General features: G+C 43.9%; 1 protein-coding gene across 4 annotated transcripts in view; it reads right to left on the bottom strand.

Moving 5' to 3' along the window:
* Positions 1-16,681, bottom strand: part of ERO1B (endoplasmic reticulum oxidoreductase 1 beta) — a 63,053-nt gene extending 46,372 nt beyond the window's left edge. For 3 of the 4 annotated variants that reach the window (XM_049646106.1, XM_049646104.1, XM_049646105.1), the window contains exons 1-3: positions 16,355-16,681; positions 6,817-6,936; positions 799-882 (exon numbers count right to left, since the gene is read on the bottom strand). In XM_049646106.1, the coding sequence (XP_049502063.1) occupies positions 799-882; positions 6,817-6,936; positions 16,355-16,456 (306 nt within the window). In that variant the 5' untranslated portion in view covers positions 16,457-16,681. Of the gene's footprint in view, positions 1-798; positions 883-6,816; positions 6,937-16,354 lie in introns of those variants that run through there. The other variant, XM_049646107.1, reaches the window with a different exon arrangement.
* Positions 16,682-19,221: the final 2,540 nt, after the last annotated feature.

Genomic DNA, 19,221 nt, shown 5'->3' with positions numbered 1-19,221 from the left:
AGGGAGGGAGGGAGAGAGAGAGAGAGAGAGAGAGAGAGAGAGAGAGAGAGAGAGAGAGAGAAAGTACAAGACAAGGAGAGGGGCAGGGGGAGGAGAGAGATGGAGACAGAATCTTAAGCAGGCTCCACGCTCAGCACAGAGCCCAACACGTGGCTGGATCCCATGACCCTGGGATCATGACCTGAGCTGAAATCAAGAGTCGGACGCTCAGCCAACTGAGCCACCCAGGCGCCCCTGGTAGCATTACTTTTCTTATGAAACAAGATGCACATCCAATAAAGCATGAAATAAGCGTTAGACATTGTAGATCCAATCCTAGAACAGGCCCCTGATTTTCCATCTGTTTTAGAATCATACTATACTTCCATATCCAATCATCAATACCACTGGATACAAGCGTCTTCAAACCCATTTTGGTAATGAGTATAAAATCTTTAATAATCTCAGTAAAAAGGAGAGAGCTAGGGGCACCTGGGTGGCTCAGTCAATTAAGCATCCAACTCTTGATTTCAGCTCAGGTCATGATCCCAGGGTTGTGAGATTAAGCCCCACGATGGACTCCGTGCTGAGTGTGGAGCCTGCCCAGGATTCTCTCTCTCTCCCCCTCCCTCTGTCCCTCCCCTGCACTCTCTCTCAAAATAAATAAATAAAATAAAAATACTTAAAAAGGAGAGATCTAACAGTTTATGAATTTGATGACAGGTCTAAATCCATCAATAAAATATAAAGTTCATGTTTGTCTAAAAGCCCAAGAGGAAGCAATGTTTTCCCTATTCATATTTTTTAAATTTATTTTACCTCTGGACAGGGCTCCACATGGCAGTCTTTTATTGAACAATGGCCATCTTCTGCCCAGAAAGGACATGGTCGCTTCAGATTAACCTTGAGAGAGAGATTGGATTAACATTAGGATAGAAGTGTCACAGTCCGCATGCTAAGTGTCACTGTGTGGGCGCCAATGACATGCTGGTGAGTAAGAAGAAAAAGCTTCCTCTCCCGTGTCATCTATAGAGTTCAGAATCTTAAATGACTGCAGGTTTTCAGACACCCAGGTGTAATATTAATGTAAAAAATAACTGTTATTAGTCCTCTGACACTTCCCAAAAGGAATAAAGTCCAAGCACACTGCTCATCTGCAGACCCTGGAAAGCATTTTCACAACTGTCGGCACCATGCCGTTACCTTACCCGTGAGGATTCGCTCATGCGCCCAGCCACCTAAACGTGCACCGAGCACCCACTATCTGCCTGGCACCATGGAGGTTCTGGGGCAAAAAGAGACACAAAAAGCACTTTCCCCCTGGAACTGATAATCTACTGGAGGGAATGAGTGTTTAATTACAAACAAAAATCCAGAGTTTCACAATGGAAAATAATGGGGCTGGTGGATGGCAGCCTCTGAGGAGGTAATATCTCAGGATGGATCAAAGTTGGAGAAATTGTGCATTTGGATAAGGTGACAGAGCTTGAACAGTTGTGGGAACTGGAAAACAAAACAAAACAAAACAGTTTAACCAACTTTTAGTGGGAGAATGAGTGCAGACATAGGAAAGGAATGGACAGTTTTATTTTTATAAATTTAAATTTTTTTTTTTTTTTTTTACGTTTATTTATTTTTGAGATAGAGAGAGATAATGCATGGGCAGGGGAGGGGTGGAGAAAGAGAGAAACAGACAGAATCGGAAACAGGCTCCAGGCTCTGAGCTGTCAGCACAGAGCCCGATGCGGGGCTCGAACTCAATGGACTGCGAGATCATGACCTGAGCTGAAATCGGACGCCCAACCGACTGAGACACCCAGGCGCCCCAGGGACGGACCATTTTAACCATGTTGTTAAAAACTCTGGATTTTCTCATCTTGAACTTAACAGAAAGTGATTCAACAGGACTGCCAGATGGATTGCCTGAGCCAAAAATCAAAGTTTTATTCTTGTTTCTTCCCTCTGCTACCTCCATGCACAATTCATTATCCACTTCTTCCCACCACCTCCACTGCTTTTTTTTTTTTAATTTTATTTATTTTGAGAGAGAGAGAGAGGGAGGGAGGGAGGGGAATCCCAGGACTACCCCATGCTCCCTGCTTCTACTATACAGCAGCCACAGCGATCCCTCTGAAACGTAATTCAGACGGTACCAATCCCTGCTCAACACCTTCCTGTGGCTTCCCGGCACCTTCAGAAGGAATCCCAGCTCTGTAGCAAGCGCCACTAGGCCCTCCCTCACCTGGTCTCCTGTGCACCTCCAGCCACGCTGGCTCTCCTGCCTGGAACATACCCCCTCCGGCCTGGAACATACCCAGCTCCTGGTCTCCAGGCCTCTACAGTGGCTCCTCTTTGCCTGGCCTGTTGCTCCTCCAGGTCTCACGGCCTGCTCCCCTCACCTCGGCCGGGGCTCTCTCAGATACCACCTCGGCAAAGAGTTTCCCTGACCAGACTCTCCAAAGCAGCACTCAGTATGCACCCTACACCCTGTTTTTATTCTTTTCTAGCACTCACCACTACCTATTTCTGATTTACTTATTGCCTGCATCTCCCATTGTAAGGACTGAGATTTCACCGTCTTCATTATTCTATCCCCAGTGCCTGGGATACTTAGTAGACAGCTCAATCAATAGCCGTTAAATGAAGTGAATAACACCTACGTCACAGAGGAAGAGGCAAAAACACGTGGAACTGGTGACATAAGGAGAGCGCGGTCAGCGCTCAGTTAATCGGGGGAGGCCTCCCTTCAGTTACATGTAAAATGGGGAGGACTCGGATACAGGTTTCCTAGAGAAAGAGATTTCCAGGCAGAGGGTTCGGGATGTCCGAAGACAACCTCTTTTGGGAACTGCAGGTTCCCTGAACTCCTGGCTTATGCGTCCAATGCCTCTTGGATCTGTCCACAGGACATTCTTCTTGCCATCTCAGAAAACAGCAACCCCATTACTCTAGATCCTCAGGCCAAAATCCCAGCATCACTCTTGACTCCTTACTTTCTCACTCCACATCCAATACTTCTAAAAATTGGGTTAGTTCAAAACCCAAGTCCCTGTAACGGTCAGGAATGCCTTACGTGGCCTGTCCGTCTGCTCTCTGCCCCTTATTCACTGGCTCCCGGGCTGTTCCTCAAAACAGGAGGCACACTGTAGTGTCAGGGCCTTTGCTCCCACTGGTCCCTCTGCACGGGGTGTGCTCCCTCCAGATATCGACATGGCTTGCTCTCCTACTCTCTTTAGGTCTTCCCCAAATCCCACCTTCTCAGTTTGCTGCTTTATGTTGCTACATTTTAAACATTTAAAAAAATGTTTTTTTTTTAATTTTTATTTATTTTTGAGAGAGACAGAGCACAAGCAGGGGAGCAGCAGAGAGAGGGAGACACAGAATCTGAAACAGGCTCCAGGCTCTGAGCTGTCAGCACAGAACCCAATGTGGGGCTCGAACTCGGGAGCGGCGAGATCATGACCCGAGCTGAGGTCCAGTGCTTAACCAACTTAGCCACCCAGGCGCCCCTAAGTTGCTACATTGTAGACTAATCTGTCACGCAGCAACAGAAAACTAGTAACACAGAGCAAGGAGTGGACTGTGGTGGACACTGGAACACGCTGCTAACGTCATCCTTCAGGAAGGGCTTATTACCCCGGGCTTCCAAAAACATTGCAGGCAGCTGGCCTCAGCCGAAGACAGCCACTTAGCACAAGGTCACACCACTCCTTCCAACGGCGGCCTGCAAATGACTGATGGAGGGCTGCAGAGGCCTAGGTCTCTCTGGCAAGGGGGGAGAGTTCTGGAGGGCCATCCCGTCTCCAGGGCTCCCAGAGGGTCACCTGAGGTTTCCACAGAGGTGGACTCCCAGAGCTTCGCCTCCCTTCCGCCCGGTCCTTCCCTGAGCCGTCGCTTCCACGAGCAGTCCCTCAGCAACCTCTTGCACACCAACCACGGTCTCACCTGCTGCCCAGAGAACTGAGGCTGCAACGACTTGTCCAGCTCCAGGAAAAAAATATTGGTCCTTTTACTAGGATCACACTGAACGTATACGCCAACATGGAGAGAACCAACCTCTTGAGCTATAGACACACCTGTCCATTTCTTGAAGGCTACTTTTGTGTCTCCCAGTAGGGTTTTGAGGCTTCCTCCTCTAGGTCTTGCACATTTTTTGACTCACTCCTATATATTTCACCTTTTTTCACTGCTTATGTAAGTGGGGATTTCTTTTCCATCATATCCTCTAACTTGTTGTTGTTTGTATTTATGAAGATATTGATTTTTGTACATTAACTTTATAGCCTGCGAGCTTAATGCATTTCTTATCACTTTTGTTCATTTTGTTACTTGAGTTTTCTGGTATACTTCTGTCATTTATAAAAGGAGACCGTTTTCCTTATTCTTTAAAAATGTTTATCCTCTAGCTGTTGTGATATACTAATCCCCCCAACAGTAAAGGAGATATGGGTGCCTCTGTCTTGGTCCCTCACCTAAGTGTGAACTGCTCTATTATTTCCCAGCAAGTAAGAGGTTGGCAATGCTCATGTTAGGATTAAAATGTTCATGTTTAGGAAGTATCCATCATTCCTATTTTTAAAAAAATTAAGAATGTGTGTTTAATTGTGTTAAAGACCTAAAAGCCTTGTCCTTGCATTCTTAGAATAAGATGAACTTGGTCAGGACATACTTTTTTGTAGTATGCTCACAACTCAGCATTATCTTTGATTTCACCTCTACCCTCAGAGCTTACATTCACACCATCAGACAAGTTTTTGGTGTGACCTCTTAGATATGATGCTCATTTGCTCACTTTTCACCTCTTCCAAGTCTACTGCCCTATTCCAAACCCGTTACCTTCCATCTGCAGAAGCCTCCTACGTGGTTTTTCTCTATTTCCTGTCTCACACCCTTAGTCTATTTTGTACAAATCCCTCCAGAAACTGATCACACCTACACTAAAATTCAACATCCTTATGTGGTGAATAGGGCCTTCTAATTTTTTTTTTAATCTGGCCCCTACCCACTTTTCCAACTCTCCATCTCACTCACTTTGCTCCAGCCTATCCCTGTCTTCTTATTCCTCAAACACTCTAGACCTTTACACCTGCAGTTCTTCTCCCCTTCCCTGGAATGTTCTTTCCCCATATCTCGTCATGGCTTTCACGTCACGTAGGTCTTCACTCAAATGGCAGAGTAGGAATACCTTCCTTTCCTGGTCATCCTCGTCAAAGATAAAGCTACCTACCATCCCCACCCCATTAATTACTCTGTATCTCCTACTTTATTTTTCTCCATAGCACTTACTGTATAACCATATGAAATTATATTTCATTGTTGATTGTTTGCCTTCCTAATCAGAATAAAAGCTTCATGAAGTCAGAGTCTTTGTGTTATTCACTATTGTATCCACAGCACTTAGAATAGGGCCTCCCATGGAATAATCATTCAATAAATACTCCATGACTAAAGGAATGGAATGGATAGTACAAGAAATTGTAAACACCAACTACAACAGCCAGCTGACCAGTCGACAGGGGCAGACTGGTGCCTCAACCTGTACACCCTTGTGTGCTCAATCACCAGTAGGTATGTGCATGTTTACAGTTCACCTCTTCTCTTCGCTTTCCTTTCTGCCACTGGTGAACGTACAGGATACTGTGGTGATTAAATGTCCCTTTAGTTTAATTCATAGGTTGACAGAACTAGAAAAGGAGTGGGTATCACTGCTATCCTTGCCATGGAGATAAATCCATTAACTAGATTACGGCATGACCCTCCCTTGGGAGAACAGGAGTATGTTCCCATTACACATGGAGCAATTTTGTTAAATTGGGTAGAACGTTTTTTTAGAACATTGTTCTTTCTGCCTGTCCAACTTTCATTTTTCCTTCTTCTGTAACATCCTCTAATATTCCTTTAAGAAACAATCACTTCCCTTATATTTACGCAAATAGGATTGCTAACCAAAGTGTCTTTCCCTCTTTTGGTCAATTAGACACTTATAGAAGTGTTCTGCCAGAAATTTGACACCTGTACAAAGTGTTGCAAAAATATGGGAAATTGATTCAAGATTTTGGTGGTACCATAAAAAGAATGGCCATTAGTTCCTCCTCTAAATTTTTTTATCCTCAAAAATATTTAAAGACTAAGATAGCCTATGTAGGATAAGGATTAAAAAAAAAGTGTAAAATCATGCTCAATTTTTAAAATAAACTAAAAATGAAAATCAGAGAACTTATGAGCACAAGAGCATAGGCTAAGCAGAACAGCAGCTTCTAAAATATCGTTCTTAAATTTAAAATACCGTTCTTTTGAATGTTGCCTCATTTCTCCTCCCTTTAAGTTGTTATGGTTATACTTGGAGGTTAAACTATTAGGTTTAAGAACCGATTCTGCAGTTTTACTATGAATGGTGCTTGTACCCTCAGCCTGGGGGCCAGCCCTTCTGGTGAATGTCTGCCGCAGGGGTACTTTGTACAGCTAACAATGCTAACACAGGCCACTGCCATCAGCACAGCAGAGAACCTGGGTCGGTGTCTAGATGGAGGAGGCAATGTCACAAGGAAGGCTGACCAAGGAAGTCTGGCATTTTGAGCTTCCGTGGAATGAGTCTCTGTCTCAAAAACAAAACTTGAAAGATGACGAATCCCCCAGACACAGCAAGAGGGTTCAGATTCTTTGTGTTCAAAAAGACTATCAGGTTTCACCACAATACTTAATACATTCCAACGATAAAACACACAGAGGGTGCTGAGAAGAGTCAAAATGGGCTTTCAAAAGGGTCATAAAAGTCACATCTGTAGACGGCTGTGTAAAAACCTTTGCTACGAATGGAATCAAAAATTGTAACTGTACCTTGTAATAACGGAAGTAGTCTCTCTCTTGCAATTTTTTTATTTTGGGGAAGATTTTGAAGGTGTTAAAGTTATCAATGCTATCAATATCACACAAGCAATCATCCAGGACTCCGGTGACCTGTGGGGTGGAAAATATATACACAAACATAAAACTTTAAATATGTGCATTACTGATATTCCAACCTTAACAAATCTGTAATATTATATAAAAGAGATAATTTGTTAATTCAAGGTAACAAGTCTTCATTAACTGAGATATAAAACACTAAAGCAATCATTTACTTTTTACTATGGCCAATTAAGACACAATAGAAGGATCAGATACACCTATTCTGAAGAACTAAGCATTAATGTTTAATGCCTAAAGAGAAGTATATGAAACATACAGAAATTCCAACAAGTATTTGGAATGCTAAAGCCATTTCTTCCAAGATTAACCTAGAAGTCACAGACTGTAAGAATATTGCTGTAGTAGCCTTATCTTTCTTTTCCACTGCCATTTATGGAACACTTATATGATAGGCATGGTGATAAGAACATTACGTTACCTCTTTTTTAAAAAATTATTCTATGAAATAGGTATTATCCTCATTTTACACCTAAGAAAATCAAGGCTGAGCATGGTTAAAATAATTTTTCCCAAGTAGCAATGAGACTTAGTCCTAAGTCAATCACACTTAAAAATACATGCTTTATCCACTACTCAAAGTATCCATTAATGCAACAGAAACTGATATTTACAAAGGGAGTTCAGAATCCAAAACTTCCATAAAACATTCTTCCGCTAAATTTAAAAATGGGACTCACTGACATACACGTCTTGGATGAATCTTCAGGGAATCAGGCTGAGTGAAAAAAGCCAACCCCAAAAGGTTACATACTATGTGGTTTCATTTTTACATTTTGGAAATGGAGAACAGGTTATTGGTTGCCAGGTTAAAGACTGGAGGAGGGAAGGAGGCGGAGTGGGGGCATAGGTTGGAAAGGAGGTCAAGTGTGGTTATAAAAGGGCAAGAAGAAGGATCCCTGTGGTGATCAAATTATTCAGTATCTTGACCATCGTGGTGGATACACAAACCTAAACGTGATAAAAGTGAAAAGAATACATACACACACAAATGAGACAAGGGGGAATCTGAAGACCAGCAGATTGAATCAGTGCCAATGTCCTGGTGATAATACTGCACTGTACGTTTATAAAATGTTACCATTGGGGAAAACTAGATGAATTGTAGGTGGCATTTCTTTGTATTATTGCTTACAACTGCATGGAACCTACAATTATCTCAATTGAAATTAAAATTTAAAAACAAAAAGGGGACCCAGTCTTTTAAAGGTCATTCACATGATCCACTGGAGGAATCTATGCAAAGAATGACCAGAACCTGGAAACCAGAACATCCCAGTTGTTTCTTTCTCAGGCTTTGCCCCTAGGGCTGTAAATAAGTCTCCAAACTCTCTACAACATAAAGAGTCAGAGGTACATTCTCTTTAAAGAACAAAGGATCATTAACAAGAATTTTAGCTCTAGAATTCCATATGCTTTACTATCCTAGTTACTAAGATCCTGTCACCAACTCTACTGAAATTCATTCCATTTCTCAAGCTTACTATTTATAAAACCTCAAATTCTAAGTAATAGGGATGGGGGGGGGGTGTAGAAATAAGAACCAAAAGCTTTCTATGTTTTAAAAATATTTTCTCCAGACATTTCTCTTTCGTATAAATTTTTCTTAAATTGTTTATTTTTAGTTAGTAAACCACCACAGTTTATTTTTTAAAGATGTTTTAATTGTGGTAGGGGTTGGGGTAAGGTATACAAAATTGTCACGTACCTACTTCTAACTCTTAAAGACAAGTACTAAGACAAAAACCTGTATATCACCAAAATTTTTTAAAAAATACAAATACAGCTATTTTTTAAAGTCCCTTTCTAATTACATTCATCTTCCTCCTTACGGAGGTAGAATATCTTATTTTTGTTATTTTTCTTTGTAATTTCATCACATGTGATATACATCCTGAAGCAATATACTTAAGAGCTCATTTTTGAACTTTAATATTAATGGAATCTATTGTGGGAATTATGTTGTAATATACTTCTTTTGCTAACATTTTGACATCTACCCAAAATAATGAGTTTTCTAGTAGCTCATTCATTTTCCCTGCTGTAAATGTTACATTACATGAAAATATCATAATGTATTTGTTCTACTGTTGACCCATAAGGTAGGCAGAATGATGCCCCCCAAAGATATCCATACCCTAATTCCTAAAACCTGTAAATCTGTTATTGTAGGCGGTGGAAGGGACTTTGCAGACATGATTAAGTTAAGGATCCTGAGATGGTAAGATTATACTGGATTATTTGGGTGGACTCAATACTAAGAACCTTGAAAGAGGAAGACAAGAATGTGAGTCAGAGAGACACTGGAAGATGTTACACTACTGGCTTCTAAGATAGAAGAGGCCACATGCCAGAAGCACTGCAGCCTCTAGAAGCTTAGAAAAGGCAAGGAATGATTCTCCCCTAGAGCCTCCAAAAAAAAAAAAAAAAAAAAGGCAGCCTTGATTTTATCCCTGTGAAACCCACGTTAAACCACTAAGTTCGTGGTAATTTGTTAGAGCAGTAACAGGAAACTAATACAAAACATATGTAGGTTGTTTCCAGATTTAGCTAAATAATGCTACACAAAGGTTTGCCATGATCTCGTTACGTATATGTATAAGAGTTTCTCCAGTTTATATGCTTAAAGTGGAATTACTATAGCTTATTTTCAAAATAGGTTACCAATTTACAACCCTATCCAACAGCAGATGGAATTACTGCTGAATTATCTCCTTACCAATATTGGATATTGTTTTAATTTTTGCCAATCTAGTAAGAACGAAAGGGTATCTGATTTTTGTACTAATGAGGTATAATGTTTTATAAGACATTTGTAATTGTTCCTTGTGTGAAATACCTGTTTGTCCTTTCTCATTTTTAAAGATTTTTTAAAGTTCATTTATTTTGAGAGAGAGAGAGAGAGAGAGAGAGCGCGCTGGGGAAGGGCAGAAAGAGAAGGAGAGAGAGAGAATCCTAAGCAGGCTCCACACTGCCGGCACGAAGCTCAATGCAGGGCTTGAACCCACAAACCATGAGATCATGACCTGAGCCAAAACAGAGAGTCGGACGCTTAACCAACTGAGCCACCCGGATGCCCCTTTTTTTCATTTTTTTACTGGGTTGTCTTTTTCATACTGACCTGCAGGAATCAGTACCGCTTTCCCCACTCTATTACATTCTTCTGGAACTCCAATCACACAAATTAGACCGTGTCTCATAAGCTCTCTTTAAAATTTACTATCCCATTATTTTTCTGGGCTTCATTCTGAATTTGCATTTATTTTCCCTTCATTTACTCATTCATTCAATCTATTTGAGGACCTACCTAACATGAGCCTTGCACTGTTCTAAGTGCTGAGGATGCAGAAGTAGAAGGAAAAAAAAAAAAAAAGGCAAAAATCTCTGCCCTCCAGGGGCTTCCAGATGGTAATAAAGGGACAGGAAAACTAGGGAATGGAGACCATCAGTGCAGAACTGAGCTCCTACTATTTTAGAAAGTATAATTTAAAAAGGTCTCAGTGAAATTTTGGCAAATTTTGGTAATACTTCAAGGGGGAAAAGAACAAGCTGCGCTATGTGGGGGGTGTGCTATGTGGGAGCGTGGGGGCACGCATGCCAGGCACTGGGAATACAAAGCTCAATGCCCTGAGGCAGTATGCTCACCTGAAGTTCCTGAGGAAATAGGACAAGGACTATGTCGTATGTAAAAAGGAGAAATAGGAGACCATTTTAAGACTCTGGCCTTTACTGGAACCTGGCGTTTTCTCACACCAACCAATTCTCCCACTCTCCAACGCGAACTGGGCGCCCAATTCAGTTCTGATGCTATCTGGAGTTAGAGCAGACCTCACAGATTAGGGGTTCAGTCACACACCACGATCCCCACTTTAGGTATCACCGCCAAGCTCCAGGCCACCTGTACGTCTGACTGACCGGCTATGAACTGGGGGTTCCAATGACTCTCAAGTTCAGTAATTTGCAATGGCATATAGAACCAGAGAAACACTTACCTTATATGTACTGGTTTATTGTTAAGATACAACTCAGGAAGCACCAAATGGAATAGGTGCAGAGGGAAAGCTACTGGGAGTGCAAGTTCAGGGCTTCCATGCCTCTGAGCCACCCTCCCAGAAAGTCTATGTTTCGCCCACCTGGAAGCTCAACCATCTTGTTTTAAGAGCTTTCATATTTTTCAAAATTTTTTTATGTTTATTTTTGAGAGAGTGCTAGCAGGAGAGGGGCAGAGAGAGAGGGAGGCAGATTCTGAAGCAGGCTCTAGGCTCTGAGCTGTCAGCACAGAGCCCGACTCAGGGCTCGAACTCAGGAACTGTGAGGTCATGACCTGAGCGGAGTCAGAGGCTCACCCGAATGAGCCACCCAGACGCCCCAAGAGCTTTTACGGAGCTCTGTCTCCAGCATCCCTCTCCCCGTCCCAGTGGTCATGGGTGGGGCTAAAATTCCAATGCTCTAATCACTTGGCGTATCTCATGATCAGTACCACCCTGAGGTGATCTAGGGGTTCCCATTAGAATAAATAGGTGTGATTAAAAGGGGCTCATTATAAATAACAAAAGGCATTCCGATTATTCTTCCAAGGTTTTTCTTTTTTTAGTATTTATTTTTGAGAGAGAAGAGAACAGAGCAGGGGAGGAACAGAGAGAGGCAGAGAGAGAATCCCAAGCAGGCTCCACACTGTCAGCACTGAGCCCAATGAGGGGCTCCATCCCACTAACCATGAGATCATGACCTGAGCCAAGATCAAAAGTGGGACGCTCAACCAAATGAGCCACTCGGGTGCCCCGCCTATCCAGATCTAAAGCTGAGAATCCTGTTCTGGAGATTTTGACAATCAGTTATATAGGTGGTATTTAAAGCTGAGAAACCAAATGAGAGAACCAAGATAGAGAAGGGAAAGAGTACACGACCTGAAACCTGAGGCTGAAATAACTAGCGGTCAGTGGTAGCAGAGGAGAAGTAAGCAAAGGACACTAGTACAGCTAGCCTAAAAGAAAGGAAGAAAATCAGAAAAGTACAGTATCCTGAAAGCCCAAAGAAATAAGGTATTTCAAGGAGAGTAAGCCATGAGCTGTGGGGAAAAAAATGCTGTCTCTAGGTAAAGCTAAGGTTTAAAAACTAACTATTGGCTTTAGTGACAAGACAGACATTAATGACCTTGACAAGAACAGTTTCGGAGAGGTAGGGGCAAAAGTCTGACTGGAATAGGCTGGCGAGAGGACCAGATAGGATGAATAAAGATAATTCCTTTGAGGAGTTTTTCCATAAAGGGGAACAGAAAAAGGGAGCAGAGCCAGAAAAGATGGGTGGGTCAAGACAGAACTTTAAAATAGAATTAACAGTATGTTTTAGGATGACAGTAACAATCCATCAGACAAGGAAAAATTAATGATCCAGGAGAGAAAAAAGATTTGCTCAAAACACGATCTTGAAAGAAGGAACTGGGACCTAATATATGAGAGGGATTGGCTTTTGATAAGAGTTCACAGTTCATCTATGGCAATCCATTGGAAGGTAAAATGTCAGGGAACAGAGACAAATGGGTGCATAAATACGGATTACATTGTTAGTGTGAAGTATGAAACGAAGAAAAGGAAAAGTGGGGCACCTGGGTGGCCCAGTCGGTCAAGCACCCAACTTCAGCTCAGGTCATGATCTTGGGGTCTGTGAGTTCAAGGCCCTGCATCCAGCTCTGTGCCGACAGCTCAGAGCCTGGAGCCTGCTTCGGATTCTGTGTCTCCCTCTGTCTCTGTCTCTCAAAAATAGACAAACGTTAAAAAAAAAAAAAAAAAAAAAAGGAAAAGTATCGGAGGATTAGAAAAAGACATAAAATGGTTGCCTGATTCAGGAATCATTTCTTCTGCTGGATATAATCAGCTATTTAATCCATCCATGGAGTTTTTAATTTCATCTCTAGAAATCCTATCACACTGTTTTAATCTTTTTGATCATTCTTTAAAATCTCTTGTTCCCTTTTCACAGTTTCAGGTCAGTGTCCCTATCTGTGCCCCCCACCCCTTTGTATTTAAATTCACTATGTCTCCTGTGTTTAAATTATGTCTGATATTTTCAGAATCTAAGGTTATCACAGGTCTTTTTCTATAGGCTATATTTCCATTATCTCATTCACAGTGCCTTGTGTTTTGTGATTTTTGACTATTAGCTGCTTATTCTCCTTGGCACGGGCTCTTGAAGACTTCTTTAGGGTTTGGGTTGAAAATAAATTCCTCCAGAGGGGATGGACATTTGCTATTACCAGTAAGCTGGGGGCATACCAACCTGGGTCTGCTATAAATCAAATTTTCCACTTGAAGCTTTTCCCAGCATAGGCGGCATGAATTTGGCCTGCAAACCTTTATAGGAACAAGTTCATGGTTACAAATTCTCGAGGGAGTTTCCCCCCCTCCCCTTCCCTGGCAAGTTTCTTACTCTCCCCTTATTCCTGGTAGGATTCATTTCTCATGTTGAGGCCGTAGCTCTTTGGAGTTCAAGCTTTATGATGCGGTCTTTTAGTTTCCTCTCTTTGGGCACACAACCCTTATTTCTTGTCCATTCCACACCAAGGAGCAATTAAAGCAGAAACCCAGGGTCTTCAGGGTTTGGGGGAAATCCTCAGGGTCATGGACTGGAGCAGCACTGTTTGAGTCTCAAGATCTGACTTTCCACTGGGGGCTGGGGAGCTCTATGTATTCTTTGATTTCATGCCACCTCAGAAATGCATTTAGAAAGATTTAAAAATACATCTGACTAAAATTACTTCTTTACAGGAAGATTAACTTGTCATATCATTTGTATGCACAAGGTCTTTAGTTTCTAGTGCTTTCCAGACTACAAAGCCCATTCGCATTTAATTTATAAGAAAACGGAGTATGAGATATACAAATGCCTATCATTTTAAGTGTTCAAAAATAACTTTATGCTTTCATTGCAAGGAGACATAGTCGATATAGTCCTCTCCTTAAATGATTTCTTTTAAATGGAGGTGGTTTTTTTTATTTAAAAAAAATTTTTTTTTAACGTTTTTATTTATTTTTGAAACAGAGAGAGATAGAGCATGAACGGGGGAGAGTCAGAGAGAGAGGGAGACACAAAAGTTGAAACAGGCTCCAGGCTCTGAGCTGTCAGCACAGAGCCTGACGCAGGGCTCGAACCCACTAACTGCGAGACCGTGACCTGAGTTGAAGTCAGACGCTTAGCCGACTGAGCCACCCAGGTGCCCCAGGTGTTTTCTTTTTTAAATCGAATTCTTCCCTTTATGCTTTATTGGGCTTCCTCCCCCCCACCCCCCACCCCCCACCAAGAAAGAACTATCTTAGTTGCACTTTTTTTATTTTCCTGGGCCTCCCTCAGATTTCTATACCCCAAAGAAGCAGGCATACAGAGATGTACTGCACAGAAGAAAACGGGGCCTACGAGGGGTCCAGTTCAACCTTGTTCACTTAACAAGTGTGGTATTAGTCATGTAAGCTTTTTGAACTTCAGTTACCTCAATAGCCCCACTTCTGAGAAGTATCCAATAAAATGAGATAATGTATATTTAAACGTGTTAAAGATTAAAGTACTATCTAAAATGTGCTCCAACTTCTATATTAGAAAGTACCACTGGAAACAAAAACCAAACGTATCCACTTTGGAGGACTGTTTGGAACAATGCTACTTTGAATATGCACAAATCTTTAATTTTTAAACTACAGGTATTCATTTGGACATGATGAAATGACATATATTCATTTAAATACAATAAAATAAAAATTTTACCTTAATAAATTGCATGTGTAACGTGCAATTATAAAACATTAACACATGTAACTAGCAGATAACGATGACTAAAATGAAGCTTCTAGATTGATGGCAACGTATACAATATAAGGCATAAAAAGGAAAAATGACAAGAATCCCATTTTAGAAAAATATCTAAATGTACATGCCACTCAAAAACAATCACCCAACCAGTGATTAGAAAATAATTTTGCTAAAGGTAATTTGGGGAATTTACTTTTTATTAATATAGTAGATACTCCCACCCAGATTTCCGCTACTTCAGTGTTTTCTAGGTGGGGTTCAAAAGGTAGCTCACAGAATAATTGCATTACAGCTACTTACACGGCTCATTTAAAATTGCTGATCCCTGGGGCACATCCGGATCCACTAAATCAGAACATGTGGCGGCGGCAGGGCCAGAGAATCTGCATTCTAACACGCTCACCAATACCAAAACCAAGTCTGCCCCCTTTTATTTTTAGCACATCATTCATTTGAAAAAAATACCCAAACGCGAACAAAACAGGCTATTCAGGCATTCTGGGACTGAGTGCAGGACACCCTAACGCTCTGAAAACAGCGTGCGAACCGTCAGAAAAACATGTTTACACGGCTCCGCTCACAGCTTCGGTTTTTCTCAGCAGTGAGTATTAATTGCCTACAATGACATCTCCCCTCATTATCGAGCCACCTGAGACACGGTTCCTTCCTCTCTCTCTCTCTCTCTCTCTCTCTCTTAGCAGTTTTGCCACTTTGCAGCAGGTGCAGACGAGGCGCGGCTGCACCTGGCAGTCTATTCAGAACCTTCTGTAGAAAAGCAGTCAGCACCGCTCTCCAGGCACAAGGCTGTTGTGGTCAGCTAACCTTCCCACGTCCGGCGTGTTGACAACACGTCTGTAGTAACACTGTTTCACAAAGGCAGCCCCTCAACTCTAGCTCACCCTCCTGCCATCACCTCGCTGCTCACAGACCTGCAAAGGCCAGCTCCCCCCCCCCCCCCCCCCCCCCCCCCCCCTGCCCACAGACCTGCAAAGGCCAGCCCCCCCCCCCCCCGCCCCCACCACGTCTCTTGCTTGGGCTCATCTGGAGATGCCACAAGTTGGGTGGAAATACAGCAGTCCCAAGGAAAGATGCCAGAGCGAGGGTAGCAGCCGAGGGGCTTAGAGAGCCCCAGAAGTTCAAGCAAGTTGGTGAGTCCCGTCCCCTCCCTATCCACCCCACTTCTGCGGGGCGCGGGGTCCACCTCCCCTCCCTCCTGGGAGGGACGGGAGGGCTTCACCGTTTCTACGCGTGTTGTCTCCCCCCCAAACCGCGGATGACGTTTTCATTCCCGTCTCCTCTCCCGCCACACTCCCAGCCGCTTAAAAAAAAAATCAGAAAAGGAAAACGAAAACACCTCAGGGGACCGTCACCATCTTCCTCTTTTTGCTGCCATCACCCCGCGAGCGTCGCCATCCCCCGCACACGGCACGCGGCTCGCGGACGTTTCCTGGACGTGACGGTTCGGTTCCAGACCCCGGCCCCTTTCCGCTCGCCAGAAATCCCCCTCGGGGTCCGGCGCCGGCCCTCTCCCGGAGCCCCAGCCCCGGCCCGTTCGCCACCGCCGCGGGCGTTCGGCCGGCGTCCCCGCCCCGCCATCACTCGGGCTCACCTGGGCCTCGACGACGCTCGGGAGGAAGCTCAGGGTGACCAGCAGCTGCACTGCGGCCGCCGCCCCCTGCCCGGCGCCGGCCCGCCGGGGCCCCCGGCTCATGCTGACCTCTCCCCCCACCGCGGCCGGCCGGGCCCCTCGGGGCCGGGGAACGGCGGGCGGCCCGGGCGACGACCCAAGGGGACGGCTCCCGGCGGCTAAGAGGCTCCAGGGTCAGATGTCTGCACGCCCGTCCCGAGGAGGGGGCCGCTCTCCCCAGCTCCCGGCAGCTGCGAGTGAGGCTGAAGAGCCGAGCGCCCCCACTTCATCCCCTAGGCGGCCCCGCCCCCGGCTTCCCCTTCGCCCCGGCCACGCCCCCTCCGAGCGCGGGGCCTTGTGGGAGTTGTGGTCTCGCGCGGCCGCGAGGGGGCCTCCTGCCGGAAGGCGGGGCCGGGGGCCGCGAGAACCCGGGAACTACAACTGCGGAGGCCGCTCCGCCTCCCCGGGGCCTTGGGCTCCACGGCGGCCAATGAAGCAGGACCACGAGGGCCTCCAAAACAAGAGGAGGTGGCGCGGGGAGCGCTCCTCCCGGCCTGCCGCCGTCTCCTCTCCACCTCCCCGGGCGGTTGCTCCTGGAAACCGGGGGGAGGGGGGGCCGCCCCGCCCCGCCCCTTACGGTTGCTCCTTAACATCGCACAGGCGCCAGGCTTCGGGATCCGCCCGCTACCTAAGCAAATGAGGAACCACTGGTGCAGGATCTTCGACTTTCGAGCCGAAGCGTTTTCTTGGTTCATTCAGTGTTCTGTGGCTTCACATCTACTGCAAGTGCCTTATAAGAATCAGCCACCTCCACCTGCTACTTGGAGAGGAGACTTCGGCTCCTCTTTTATTTTATACGCCCCGGACGTGGATGTCCTCTCTTCCCCGGCCCACTCCCTCTCCTCTGATGAGAGAAACACAATGCACGTTGAAGAATGGGAACAAACCCAATCGTTTATAATGATGTATTGGAACGGGGCTATACGCATAGAAGAACTGGAAGTGATACAGAGCGGGTTCAATTCCCGCCTCTAAAACATCCTAGTTTGTTATGTGTCTTTAGACAAGTTACTTAACCTCTGTGAGCCTCAATTTGTTCATCTGTAAGTGAAGACAATAATACCCACCTCAGATATTCTAGGATTACGTAAGATTACATAGATTACATACATAAAGGGCTTAGTAGGGTGCCTAGCACAAAGAAGTGTTCAATAAATGATGGCTGCTACTCGTTTTATTAATAGCCTTGATTTCTAGAGAATTAGTAATGCAACACCATACATTTATGTAGTGTGTATTATTTTTACCACCGCTTCTATAACAAATTAGCATAAATTTAGTGACCTAAGCTTCCGAAGACCGGAACCCCAAATTATATCAGCCAGGCTGCATTTCTTCTAAAGGCTTTAGGGGGCAATATGTTTCCTCCCCCATTCCAGCCTCTAAAAGCCACCTGCATTCCTCAGGTCATGACTGTGCCCCACATTATCACATTTCACTCCCTCCGCTTCCATTGTCACATGCCTTGTCTTGCTGACCCTAACTCTTCTGCCTCCCTCTGATAAAGACCCCTGTGATTACATGGGGCCCACCCAGATAATCCAAGGTAATCTCCCCATCTCAATTTTTTTTGAGAGCTTGTTTATTGGGCAGGTGGATGGGTGGGTGCCAGCCCTTAAAATTCTTAATCATTTCTTCAAAGTCCTTTTTGGCCTATAAGGTAATACACTCACAGCTTTGGGGATTAGGGTGTGCACACATCTTTGGGGACCTTAATCAGTCAACACAGTGTGTTATACCTTTCTGAGCATTTTCATAATTTGTGGAGCCTAGTGCAAAACGAAAATGCAGGGTCCTGGTTCAAAACGTGGTAAGAATTTCAAGACAGTGATATTAGGTCATTAAACCAAGTGCAGGGTCCTTCTTTTAAAAAAAAATATAATGTTTATTTTTGAGAGAGAGAGACAAAGCGCCAACGGGGGAGGGGCAGAGAGCGAGATACAGAATCTGAAGCAATTATTATTAATTGTTATTAATTATATTGCGATAATTAATAACAATAATTAATTATATTAATGTTGGTGTTATTATTAATATTAATTATTGATATTATTATTAATATAATTAATAATAATTGTTCTGTGTGCTGCAGGTTTTCAATGAGTAGTGTCATAATGAGCTTAAATCAAGATGAATGGTTCTTTTGGTTGTTGTTGTTTAAGTAGGCTCCATATCCAGCGTGGACCCCAACGCCCCAATGTGGGGCTTGAACTCACGACCCTGATATCAAGACCTGAGCTGAGATCAAGAGTCGGACGCTTAACCGACTGAGTCACTTAGGCGCCCCAAGTCAAGATTAGTCTTATTCAGAATATTGGTACTTGAAATGTAGTCACATTGACAACATGCACAAAACCAAGTTTCTATTCATCGCAGATTTTTTCCATTTTGCTCTCAAATACAAATGATTCCCCGTCCCTCTTATCTCTTTGTTTTCTCTCCCCTCCTCTCCGCTCCATACCTCTATCCTCTCTGAGAGGATGGCCTAATTATGTCATCCCCAAAGTCTAGAGTGGGTCATCCAGATTCCTATTGCAGTTCCTACCCATGACATTCATTTAACTCTAACAGTCTGCCCGCTCTGTATTAGGGTTAGCTTTTCCAGTGTATATGCATATTATAGGTGTCTAGAGTGTAAAGTTTCAGAGGACTCTATCTTTTTATACTATATTCTCTTTAGGGGCTATGTCAGTTCGCATGAACAGTAATTGATACACATTTGTTATTTGGTTGATATTACTTACGATCTCAATTTATTTTAGAAGACATCTGTCTCAGAACCAATCCTG

This window comes from Panthera uncia, chromosome D2, assembly GCF_023721935.1.
Source record: "Panthera uncia isolate 11264 chromosome D2, Puncia_PCG_1.0, whole genome shotgun sequence".
Taxonomy (NCBI): domain Eukaryota; kingdom Metazoa; phylum Chordata; class Mammalia; order Carnivora; family Felidae; genus Panthera; species Panthera uncia.
This window is presented reverse-complemented; position numbering and strand designations above follow the sequence as displayed.